The following is a 12,132-nucleotide window of genomic DNA, read 5'->3' as shown; positions in this document are numbered from 1 at the left end:
TGTCTTATTATTGAGTACCCAAAAAGGGGGTGAATCTAGAATTCTAACCCCCAAAACCTGGGTCTAACAGCTCTCAACTCTTAGAAAATACATCATTTTATCTCTCAGAGATTGAAAGACCAAAAGACTAAGATAAATGTCTATAGAAATATCCACCCACCCCTAACAAACACAAATTTCTGGAAAAAGCAGTCTACAAGGATGTAGGGTGATAACTGTCTGATTTTAGAGTTAACTCTTATTCTCCTATAATTTGAGGCTATTTTCTTTATATTTCCCCTTCCTATTATTACATACAAGAGGTACTAAAAATTTCATTGAACTTGTATACAAAGAAGATAAACTACATAAAAGTTATTATATGAGAAAATATAAAAATAACTGCACTGATTTAGTCAAGCCATAATAGATTAACAGTACATAAATTTGAAATATTAAGATCTCTTATTAGAAAATCCCCCAAAGGTTTGCATATGAAGATGTTCTAATGGGTCACACTGTACACGTGAAAATGAGGAAGGAAACTTGGTATAAGAAAGCAGAACGATATTTGCCTCACACAATCTTCATGAGCTGAACTAATGACCACCTCGATCTGAAGACACTGAGCCAAGTACCCTCCCCAACAAAGGTGAATTTCAATTGTTATTATGAGTGGCTTGCTTCTAAATGATGGAATATGTTCAAGGGGGAAAAATGCTTTAAGGTTAGCATTCTAAAAACCACAGATTATGAGCACAGGAAATTATATAATGTATAGCAATCTGACATGAATAATTGCCTCTTAAATGGGTTTTGTTTTACTGCCATGTTAAAAGTAACACTTGTGAATGGGGTAGAACCTGTTATTTGGATTTCATAAGGCTATGAAAGTAATGGTACTGCTACAAGTACCAAAAACAGTCTATGTGCTTTAAAAATTCTAGCCAGAAACATGTGCTTTCTCAACTGATGTAGTGTGATGAATAAATGTAACATGTTAACATGCTGCAAACCTGAAGTCTATTTTTAACAAGTAGCATTTTGAAATCATGAGATGCTTCTTGTTTGCCTTTGTGTATGTGTTTATTTGTAACAGCTGACGTTGGAAACCATGAATGCCACAGCGATGAAGGGCTTCAACGGGTCTGAGCACTGCCCCAGGGACATGCGGATAGGACAGCTGGTGATCCCCGCCATCTACACCGTAGTTTTCTTCCTCGGCATCCTGCTGAACACTCTAGCCCTGTGGGTGTTTGTTCAGATCCCCAGCTCCTCCACCTTCATTGTCTACCTCAAAAACACTTTGGTGGCCGACTTGATAATGACATTCACGCTTCCGTTTAAAATCCTCTCTGACTCACGCCTCGGACCCTGGCAACTCAGAGCATTTGTGTGTCGTTTCTCTGCTGTCATCTTTTATGAGACCATGTATGTGGGCATCATACTGCTGGGACTCATAGCCTTTGACAGGTTCCTCAAGATCATCAGACCTTTTGGAAAATTTTTTGTACAAAAACCTGCTTTTGCAAAAGTGGTCTCAACCCTCGTCTGGCTCTTTTTGTTCCTCAACTCCCTGCCAAATATGATCTTAAGCAACAAGGAAGCAACACCATCCTCTGTGAAAAAGTGTGCCTCCTTAAAGGGACCTCTGGGGCTGAAATGGCACGAAGTGGTGAATTATATATGCCAGTTCATTTTCTGGACTGTTTTTGTCCTAATGCTTCTGTTTTACACGGTGATTGCAAAAAAAGTATACAATTCTTATAGAAAGTCCAAAAGTAAGGACAGCAAAAACAACCGAAGGCTGGAAGGTAAAGTATTTGTTGTCGTGGCTGTCTTCTTTGTGTGTTTTGCTCCATTCCATTTTGCCAGAGTCCCATATACTCGCAGTCAAACCAACAGTAAGACTGACTGTAAATTGCAAAATCAACTGTTTCTAGCTAAAGAAACAACTCTCCTTTTGGCAGCAACTAATATCTGCATGGATCCCTTAATATATATATTCCTATGTAAAAAATTCACGGACAGACTACCATGTATCAGATGGAGAAAGACCACAGCAACAACCCAAGAAAATCATACGAGTCAGTCAGATAATATAACCCTAGGCTGACAACTTTATCACGGTTAACGACTATTTATTGACAACTTCAAAAGACAATTTACCCGGAAATCAAATTTAAGCAATCAAAGAAAAAAAGATCGGAACAAATGCTTTCTAACATTTTATTATCCTAGTGTACAGAAAGGACTGTGCCAATTTTAGTTCCACATAGATCTATTCATAAGCAGAATGAAGTATCAGTAAGAGAATGCAACAGAAACCAAACGGCCACTAGGGGTCAGCTTTTTGAGAGCATTCATTAACATTTTGGAAAAGATTTATTACGGGGAAATTTATATTCCTAAAGACCTCCACTCTAAAATAACTTCTCACATTCTTTTGCACACATAATTCAAACAACACTACTGCTTTTCTAGCCCACTTGCTGATTTAAAAAAAAAAAACAAAAAACAAAACCCTACCTTGAAAGTCCTTTGGTGAAAACTGAAGCTAGAGGCTGAAAAGGATGCTGGATGTGAAGCATCTGGGGAGTGGGTCAGAAAGGCCTCCGACACCCAGGAGGAGTTTCTCCCTGCAGTTACAAAGAGGCTCCTCCACAGTGTGCTTGTCCACAGGAGGCACAAGTACCATGATTAAGCCACATAAAATATCGTCCTGTAATACTTCGCTTACATGCTAAGTGTGTACATTTCAAGGGCAAGAATACTGTTATTATTTTTGGAATTGTTCCTCTGCTTGGCAAATACTCTAATGGTGGTAGAATATTCCAGCTACTCAGCGAACCCTTCCTGGCCCAGAACCTCTATGCCCCTTCCTCACATCTCTGGTCGAAAATAACGACTTCTCCCGCTGTGTGGGTATGCGTCAGGGCCCTCAATGCAGATTTCTCTTTCTTCGTTAGCTCTATCCTTGACTGTGTCCCCTAGAGACGGTTCAGATTCTTTAAGAAAGACAACATGTTTCAGCAGGGAGGGTTAGAGCTCAGAGGTAAAGTGCACACTTAGCATGCACTACATCCTGGGTTCTATCCCAGCACCTCCCTTAAAAATAAATAAATAAAGGAACAAACAAACCTAACTGCCTTCCCCCCAAAAATAAGAAATAAAAGACATGTTTTGAAGACAGAAAATATGTCCTCTTTTCTTGGTATCTCCCACAATAGACACAGAATTACAAATATTTTAAACGGAACAGGTCATCAATATGCCACTCTTGGTATACACAAGACGCACCATCACTAACACCCATACTGGGGAATTTTTAAAGGATGACGACCTACTTGCATTTACTTACCTCCCTACTTTTTCTGAATCCCTTTGTGGTTCAAAAAAACTGAAGTATGGTTATCTGGAATTGTGGACAGCTGATTTGTATCTTCTAGATAAAATGTACAAAGGAGACGTCATGCTCTGCAGGTGTGCCACTAGCTCCAACACAACCTTCAGAATGTGAAGCCCAGATCTCCTCCATGGCCTCAAGGGCCCTGGAACTTGCCTACCTTTCTGGCCTTTCCTCCTAACTGTTCTTCCATGCCTAGAACTTTACACTCTTGTGCAAGTTTATAACTGTCAGAACACACCATGTTCCTTTTCCCCCTGTGTCACTGCACTTGTAAATTTCCCTCTGACTCACTAACTCGTATCCATGGAAACTGAGGTTGCCCTCACTTAGTCCGTGAGATCTCATCCAGGTAACCTCCCACCACCACCTCAAACCCAGTCACTCCTTCCCTGATCTGTATGTTGTCATGCCTCAATTATTAATGTCACACCTCAATTACTGTACTTATCACATTGCTTTGTAATTATTGGCTCACACATGTCTCCACTCTTAATAACCTATGTGTACTTTTGAGGGCAGAGATTGTCTCTTATTGTCCCATCAATAAATATGTGGTAAAATATACCTAACTGGCTTTATTTTTGCATAGCAGAGAGGCAAAGGGGAAGCCAATTCTCACTGACGTTTTTCTCACTAAAAGGCAAAATGGATTTCTTGAAAGCTCAAGATCTTTTCAGTTAGTTTCCTATAACAGGGACCTGGGAAGTGGGGGTTGCTCATGGATTCACTGCCCAATGACTGGGAAGGAAGCAGGATTACCAAGCAGCACATGTACATCTTGGGGGCTAATGTCTATCATCATTTCAGTTTTAAAGTTATTGACGAAATGCTTCAGCTATGTGCCGTTGGTTTTGGTTATATAAAATTTGTAACTGTAGCATATTACAATCACCAAAACTCTTTTAGAAAGTACTCTGATGTCTGAGTTTCATTTGCTAAAAGAATTAAGTCATGATAACTACTAGAGATGTTACTAAATCCACATTACTTTTACCGAGTACGCTGTACAGCCACAAGTGGACTCTAATAATGTGTCATAAGTAACTGCATCTAAGCCACCCTTGGAGCTATGCTTGGTAATATAACCTATGTATTTCACCTCTAATAATATTTTCAGTATATGCTGAATGGATATAGAGAACAAATAAGATTTTTAGAAAGATCTTTCAGGATAAAATTTCAATAGCAAACCTGTCCTCCATAAATACGAAGATTCTGTTCCATTACACGTGTTTAGTCAAAAGCAGAGCGCCTGATGTGTAGAATAAAATAATCCACCAAGTACTTAGAGAAGAAGTATAGTCCAGTCATCCTCAAATCACATTCACAAAATGAAAAGCAGCTATCTGAGAACTTCCCAAACCAGCAATCACAAGTACTAAATTCAAGAATACTTACAGAATGGGATGCTATACCATAGCCATTAATGATACAAAGAAGAGAGGAAAAAGGAAAAAAAAAATAGCTTTGGTAAAGTTTGTAAACTCAGAGCACAAGGGCTTTTATGAAAAGCTAAAATGTAATTATTTTTACTGAATAAGGTCTTCTGAATACCCCTCAGGCAGGGGAAGTGGGAAAGGTATTGGCATTGCCCCAGACAGAAGTATTCTTCAGAAACCAAGAAAAATTACTGTAAAGGGGGAAGAAAGAGGCAGAGAGGAAGTGTGAATTCCCAACTCACAGAAGTTAGATGGCTGATAATGTGTAATCACATCAGAATATAAAAGGACTATTCAATAAATTACTTAATCTATCCCATATTCATTTAAAAGTAGCTCCTTTCAGAACTTTCTTAAGTCTTGTTTCTAAAAATGTATGATCACCCCGGGTAAACTGTATTCCTCCAGCAAGTCAGTAGACCAAAGTTCACAGGGCTCTTAACAAAACAAAACCTCCAGAGGGGGTGGGCCCACCCCCAGCTGTGTCTAACAGCCATGGGAAGGCATGTTGTCAAGACCGAGGCCCTGCAGAGCAAAGTGCAGAATTTGCAAATCAAGTGCTCAGAAACACAGTTCAACATTTTAAATTTTATATGGAACCCAAATGTAGGAAATACAAACACAAGACACACATGTTAAATCAGTAACTCCCAAACTTTAGTGAGTACCAGAGCCAGCTGGAAGGATTCTTAAGACAAAGATTGCGAGGCCCACCCCCAGAGTTCCTGGCTCAGCAGGTCTGGGGTGTGGAGTTGCCGATGCTATGGATTTGGGCTACACGTTAAGAACCGCTGTGCTGAAAGTTCCTTGAGGTTCCCACCTGCAGAAAGACTAATTCACAATGCTCCTGGACATGAATGCCCAAGAGTAGGGTCTGTCACCAGGAGACAAACTAAACTGATACTAAGAGGGCAGGCGGATGTAAGGTGACGGCAGCGGCGAGGACTACGGCTACGTGGAAAGTTCAGGTCCCACCTAAGGGGGCACCAATGACTCGGTGCCAACTGTTGGCACAGGAGGGAGTTTGGGCCCAGGGTTGCCGGCTAGTGGTCACAACAGTGGTAAAACCAGCATTAGCAGCAACAAAGGCAGAGAACACTGCTTACTACTTACTATGTACCCGGCAAGTATGCCCAGAGCTTTAAACATGCCATTCCATTTAACAATTCCAGAGGGCTGATCAAGGGCTGCTGTGATTTCCATTTTAGAGAGAAAGAAATTGAGAAACAGAGAAGGTCAGCAACTTGCATAGAGTCACACAGCTTATAAACAGTGAGGCCAGGACTCTTAATTCAGACTCTGGCTTCATATGCTCAGCCACTGTATTTGCAACTGCTGATCTTCTAATGTTTTCAAGGGAAATCTAAATCCAATCTCCTCTGCCATACTTCCTGTTATTTTCAAAACTTCCGCAGCCACCCCCACACTCCCTAACCCCACAAAAACAATACATTCATGTGTGGGCCAGGGTAGCCCACATGCTGCCAGCTAACTATCCTTGACCTAGAAGCTAGCAAGCACCTCCCAGAACTGTCCACTCATTTACTGAATGCTCGCTACGTGCCACGCACCGTGCTACATACACACCTTGCGAAGATTATCACCTTTCTATTTCTGATGGCAACCCTGGGAGATAAGACACTACAGGGCTCCCTGTTGAAAATAGTAATCAAAAAATAAGAAAAAAATAAAAGAAACTGAGTCACAACATGGACAGATACCTTGCCTCTGGTGCACGCAACGCCCCCAGAAAGCAGAGGCAGAGTGGGGACAGACACCCTGGCAGGTGCCCTCAAGACCACCAGCATCTCTGCTCCGCTGCCCCTCTGACAGGCGTGACAAGTGGAATCCCTCAAGGGGTGACATCACGCCCCCGCTGGGAGAATGGTAAGGCGGGGGCTCCCGAAGGGGGCAGGAGAGGTCTCAGCACAAGGGTTTCCATAACCTCAGAGGCGTGAACGTCTCAACCACGGACCCTGAGAGCCCTTTGGGGTCCCTCCGGCTTGTAGACAACTAACATCCCAGAGTGGTTGCCTGGTCAATTCAGTCAGTCACTCCTTCAGCGTGTGCCTGTGCAGCCCCCCCACCGCCGCCACCGCCCAAAGCTGCATGCAGGCCATCACAGATCCAAACACGGGACGTGGAATGAGAGACGTCATTAACTCAGTGAAGGGGCTCAGAGGGAAAGGCAGCTGATGCCAAGTGGAGAAACTGAGGAAGGGCTACAGGAGATGGGAGTGTGAGCCAGACCCTGAAGGAGAAAACAGAGCCTCCAAAGGGAACCATGCAGCACTGTGAGCAGCTTCGAGGAAGGCTGGGGTCGGGGTGGGCACTGCGGCCCGGAGCAGGAAGGGCCGCAGAGGGAGGGCCCGGGGCTGCAGCCTGTGACTTGGAGGATCAGTCGGGGAAGGGAGTGCGGGCTCCCAGAGCTCTGCAGGATTGATAAGGTGTTAGGTCTCTCTGTGAGCTCCTGAAGGCTTCTGAGATCTCTAGGCTGTGCTTTAAGAAAATCAGTTGGCCCACAATAGGATGATTCTGGATTAACAGAGCCACTGAGGCCAGGAGATGAATTAAAGAAGTCTTCCATCTCTGCAGGCAAGAGCCAAGAGGGGAAAATCTGAGAAGTACCTTAGAGACATTCTCAGAGAGAGACAGACAGAGGTTTTGAGTCCAAGACTACTGGAGAGTAGGGGATTACATGCAAAATGTATGCAATTAATATGTAAAACATGTATCAGGTGCAAAATCCCCTCCCCACCCCCTCCGATTGAGATTCACTGCTTTGAAGAACATCAGCTTGGGTGACGTGCTGGATCACGATGGGCATGTAAAATCTGATGTACCAGTGAGAAAGCACGTTCTAGGAGTCTAGCTAGTGGGGGTAAAATATGGATCCAGGGCTCTCAAGACAGGGTTAGATCAGAAGCCGAGGGACTCATCTTTCCTAAGACCAGGAGAGAATAAGGAATGAGCCAAGCACCTCAGCGGCTATGCTGCACAAGCCTCACGGACAGACCAGACACAGAAAAGATGCCTGGGATTGGGGGGAGGCATTGGTGAACTAAAAGGGGTAACAAGAGGTTCCTTAGAAACCAAGGAACAAGAGAGATCCAAGGAGGAAGTGACGGTCAACAGAATCATACACTTTGGGAAGGTCAAATGTGATGCATCTACGACTATGAGGTCAGTGGTAACTTTAAGGTGGAGGTGGGGTAGAGCCCCAGAAGTGAGGGACGACAGCTACCCCTACCTCGCCATGAGGGACAAATTAGTTTACAAGAGTTTCGAGAAAGAAATAAGAACAGCTCTTATATGATTGGCTTTTTCCAAGGGTTCCTTCCTACGCTTCCTGTGCAGAGCAGAGGGAAGATACTCCACGTGAAACAGTCAACTCAGCAGGGGTGTGTGCATCAAACAGGGGTCAACCATGCCACCAAGAAAACCAGCTTCAGTGGGAAAATGGGAGTGCCAACATTTCAGACATCCATGTTACCCAGGTTCCTGAGGCCCAGCCCCCCAATGCTTCTCCTATAAAGTAATTACAGGGGCGAGAAAGGTGGGAGGAGGGGAGATAGGGACACTGAGCAGCAGAGATGTGAGCTGAGGACCTCGGGAGGAGTTATCAAAGAGAAAGAAAAAAGTAACAATACAAAAGAGAAAGGAAACAGAATTGAAGACCTTTAGAATGTAGGTAAACCAATTTTTAAAAAACTAAAAAACCCAAAACTCAACACTTACTCAGCATGTGAATTTTTGCCACTTTTGCATTAACACTCAAGTTGACAAATACAACGTCTAAGGCATAGTTACAGAAGGTCCACCTTCGTCAGCTTGAATATTAGATGCCTGTGTGTGAGCTTACTCAGTGGTATTCACCTTAAGCAATTTCATTTAATGCATAGCTGCATACTTTAACAATTTCAAAATATTAGCTTTATGCATTAAATGTATACCAAATGTACCTATATTACTCTATGCTTTTCATCCTTTTTATTCTATTTAACTCCATAACTGAAATTTCCTGCAACTAAGAACACCTGAACTTGTGAACAAAGCATTAACTTGAATGCAGTGACCCTGAAGAGGCCACCCCTCTTCTTGTCCCACATGCCCCGGACTCGGGTTTTCACACTGTCCCACAATTTCAGATAATCTGGAATAAGACAGTCCTAATGTTCTCCTTTTCAGAAGAGAAAACTGTCAAGGAAGAACATAAAGTATTTCAAGCAATCACCACTTCATCACTAAAGGAAAACCAGGAGCTTTCTAAGGGCAACCAAAATACTATGACCTTACCTTGACTTCCTAGTTGGGGAGTGTTTTCAATTTTTAATCATTCCAACTTTACATTCAGAAGAACACCCCCATTCATATTCATTCACTTGCCAATCTCTCTGTCCTTTGACTCCCCTCTGCTACCGTTCACTAAGTACCACCCAAGTTCCAAACACTGCAGGAATGATCCTGTACATTACCTCATTTAAACTTGACAGTCTTACAAGGTAATCATTCTTCAGAAGAAGAAATGGAAGCCCAGATACCATAATGAGTTGCCCAAAGTAAGAAAGCTTCTAAGTGGAAAGGCGGAAATCCACGTGGGAATCTGTATGACCCCTGTTACTGGGCTCGACACCACCTCTCACAAGCAAGATTTCCACAGTGAGGAGATGGCTCAAGGAGCTGAGCACAGAAGACAGCAAGAGTCTATGCAGGCGTGTCTCCAGACTCAGTCTCCAAGCCTCCCTTCCCCTTTAATCAACTGTTGCATGTGAGGCTCTCATACCAGGAAAGGGTTAAGTGCTTTATTTTAAAGCAGACCTAATAGATACAAATCATTTTAAATGGCAGATTAAACACAGTAATTCAAGCAGAGCGACCTAAAGATACCAATCTCAGCAAGGAAACATTAAAGGGTTTGTAATAATTACACACAACACAAATTCTCAGCTACTGGATGGTGAGCCACAATTAGAGTGGCTTTTGTGTACAGAGACAGGGCAGGAGGATCTGGTGAAGATTTTACTGCAGCCCTTGTTGTATGCTCTGACCACATGCGAAAGACGTGGACGTTCCAGACACAGCAACTTGAGCTATGTTTCCACCAGATTCCTGCTCGTCTTTTTTGTTTTGTAATAGTGAGTCCGTGTACTGGGAGGGACTAGGAGGCCCTCTAGACGTACATTCTCCTTTAAGAAGAAATGGATATATCTGAGATTATGTGAGATTACAGAGAAAACTGAGACTACAACACAAATTCTCGGTCCACCAACACTGGAGGAGGAGACGCTGAGTCCAGATCCATGCCAGTGCAGAGAAGCCAACAGAGGGAGGAAAGGAGAAGCAGTCAGACACAAGGGAGAAGTGACTAGAAGACCAGGACGCTGGCAATACATCTGCCTATGTCTCACACTAAAAAGGTGGACAGTAGAAATAGGGTAAAGAGTTTATTCCAGGATTTAGGCAGCTTTATCAATACCATTACCTATTTTCATTCCTTCAGAGGAGTTAGAAACATTCTCCCCTTGAGTGCTTCTGTCTCTTTAAGAATATGCTTGAAAGATTATAGAGCGTCCCATCTAAAATTCTGTAATTGTAACAGAATCCTTGTTTTACAGGACACTGAAGTGAGGAAAAGTTGAATGAGATGTCCAATGTCCCAATGAAAAGTGAGTTTGGACCTACCAAAGTTATGATCCATGAACCAGGTCTCTATCCAAGAGTAGAGAAATTCCTAATTGATTTCAAATTTCCAAACCTCAGTGTAGACTTCAGGCTAATGTGTCCAGACTACCTCAGAAACATTGAAAAGCATTTCCTTATAGGTGTCCTACAGGATGGACCAAGCAAATACAGAGCAAACCAATTTTCAAAAGCCAAGGAGATTAAAAGAAAAAAAAGGGGGCGGGAGGGGGGTAGAAAGACCATTCTAAACAATAAAAGAGTAAACCAGATGTCATATGTGACCACTGATTAGTTCTGCATTCAAAAAACTCTAAAGAATACTATTGGGAAATAGCAAATACAGACTGAATATTTTAGAATATTATTGTTTCAACAGTGATCTCCTGATTGGTAACAGTATTGTGATTAGGTAGAAGAATATCCTTGTTAGGAAATGCATGCTGAAGGAGTTGGGGGGTGGGCGTGGGGGATCTGCCACAATGGCTGCAACCTCAAACAGGTCTCCTCAACAAAGGGGTATTGGAGGGGGCAGGGAGGGAGTGGGGGAGGACATGAAAAATGTTAATTTGAAAATCAAGATGAAATCTAATTGAAGTATAATTTCAGCTTGTTTGTAGGTTTAACATCTTTAAAAACCTATCACTGTAGAAGAAAAAAATCACTCATAATAAAAACACAAACACATATCCCAGGACGTCGTCCTGTATTCAAAATAAATTCAGGGTTTGTAATAGCTAAACAATATTATTAAAGGAGCTTCCCTGAATTTAATAGGATCTTCCAATGAAGCAGCAAGATAATTATTGTAATAAAGTCTTCTGTGGCTTTTATGAAATGTGAGACTTGCTATAAAAATCAGCAGAAAAAAAGAATTATACAGGTTAACCTTTCGGTGATTTGAACACAAATAAAGTCACGGACTGGTTCTTAGCTGCTCTTTTCATCAAAGCCTTACACTTTTTTTCTAACTAAACCTGTACTACTTCCCTTTTTGAATGTTAAGTAAGACCAGCTTTAACAAGTCCTGACTTGAGATGGGCATAATGTGCTTTAAGACGAATGCATAAAGGCTGCCTCATGTTAACTTTTTCATTACTAGACTGACTTTGCACCACTGGTGAAAGAAGCTTTTAAATACACAATCCGACTGTTATGTGACTAAGGACAGGAAGGGCCTAGTCTGTGCCCAGCCCACCCCCAGGAGGAGAAAAAGAGGGCAGCCTGCTGCCCTGACACCAGCTCCCTCCCCACTCCATGCAGAAATCGGTCTAAAAAAACCAACATATACAAAGCAAACAGGTGCAATCCTGAATTATCAAAACATTTCCCTTCAAATTCAAAATCGAAGAGTATATAAGCAGCATTATCAGCAGTTACATAACAAAGGAAAGGAATTTTCTTTAACATAAAAGGCAGTATTAAGGTACTCAACCCTAATGGGACAAAGTCAATCCAGGCAATAAATGTATTAAAAGTTAAGGCAGGTAACAGAACTGCCCGGATTCCCTCAACAGAAGCTTGTGAAATATTTGTCCACAGAAGCTTCCTCACGTGATCTCATACCCAGCTCTGGAAATGGGGATGGTGATCCTCAGATCTTGCAGAGGTCTTTGCCCAACCTGC

The 12,132-nt window shown here is 42.4% G+C and overlaps 2 protein-coding genes across 10 annotated transcripts in view; one reads left to right on the top strand and one right to left on the bottom strand.

Annotated features, from left to right (window-relative positions):
• The window catches only part of MED12L (mediator complex subunit 12L), a 295,438-nt gene that overhangs the window by 92,069 nt on the left and 191,237 nt on the right, over positions 1-12,132 (bottom strand). The window lies entirely within an intron of this gene.
• P2RY13 (purinergic receptor P2Y13) lies at positions 563-3,911 on the top strand. The gene is made up of 2 exons (XM_006202806.4): positions 563-631; positions 1,079-3,911. Exon 2 carries the CDS (start codon positions 1,094-1,096, stop codon positions 2,093-2,095), a length of 1,002 nt encoding a protein of 333 aa, XP_006202868.2. The 5' UTR covers positions 563-631; positions 1,079-1,093; the 3' UTR covers positions 2,096-3,911.

This window comes from Vicugna pacos, chromosome 1 (genome assembly GCF_048564905.1).
Source record: "Vicugna pacos chromosome 1, VicPac4, whole genome shotgun sequence".
Classification (NCBI taxonomy): Eukaryota; Metazoa; Chordata; class Mammalia; order Artiodactyla; family Camelidae; genus Vicugna; species Vicugna pacos.
The sequence above is the reverse complement of the archived record's forward strand: the minus strand, read 5'-3'. Positions and strand labels throughout refer to the sequence as shown.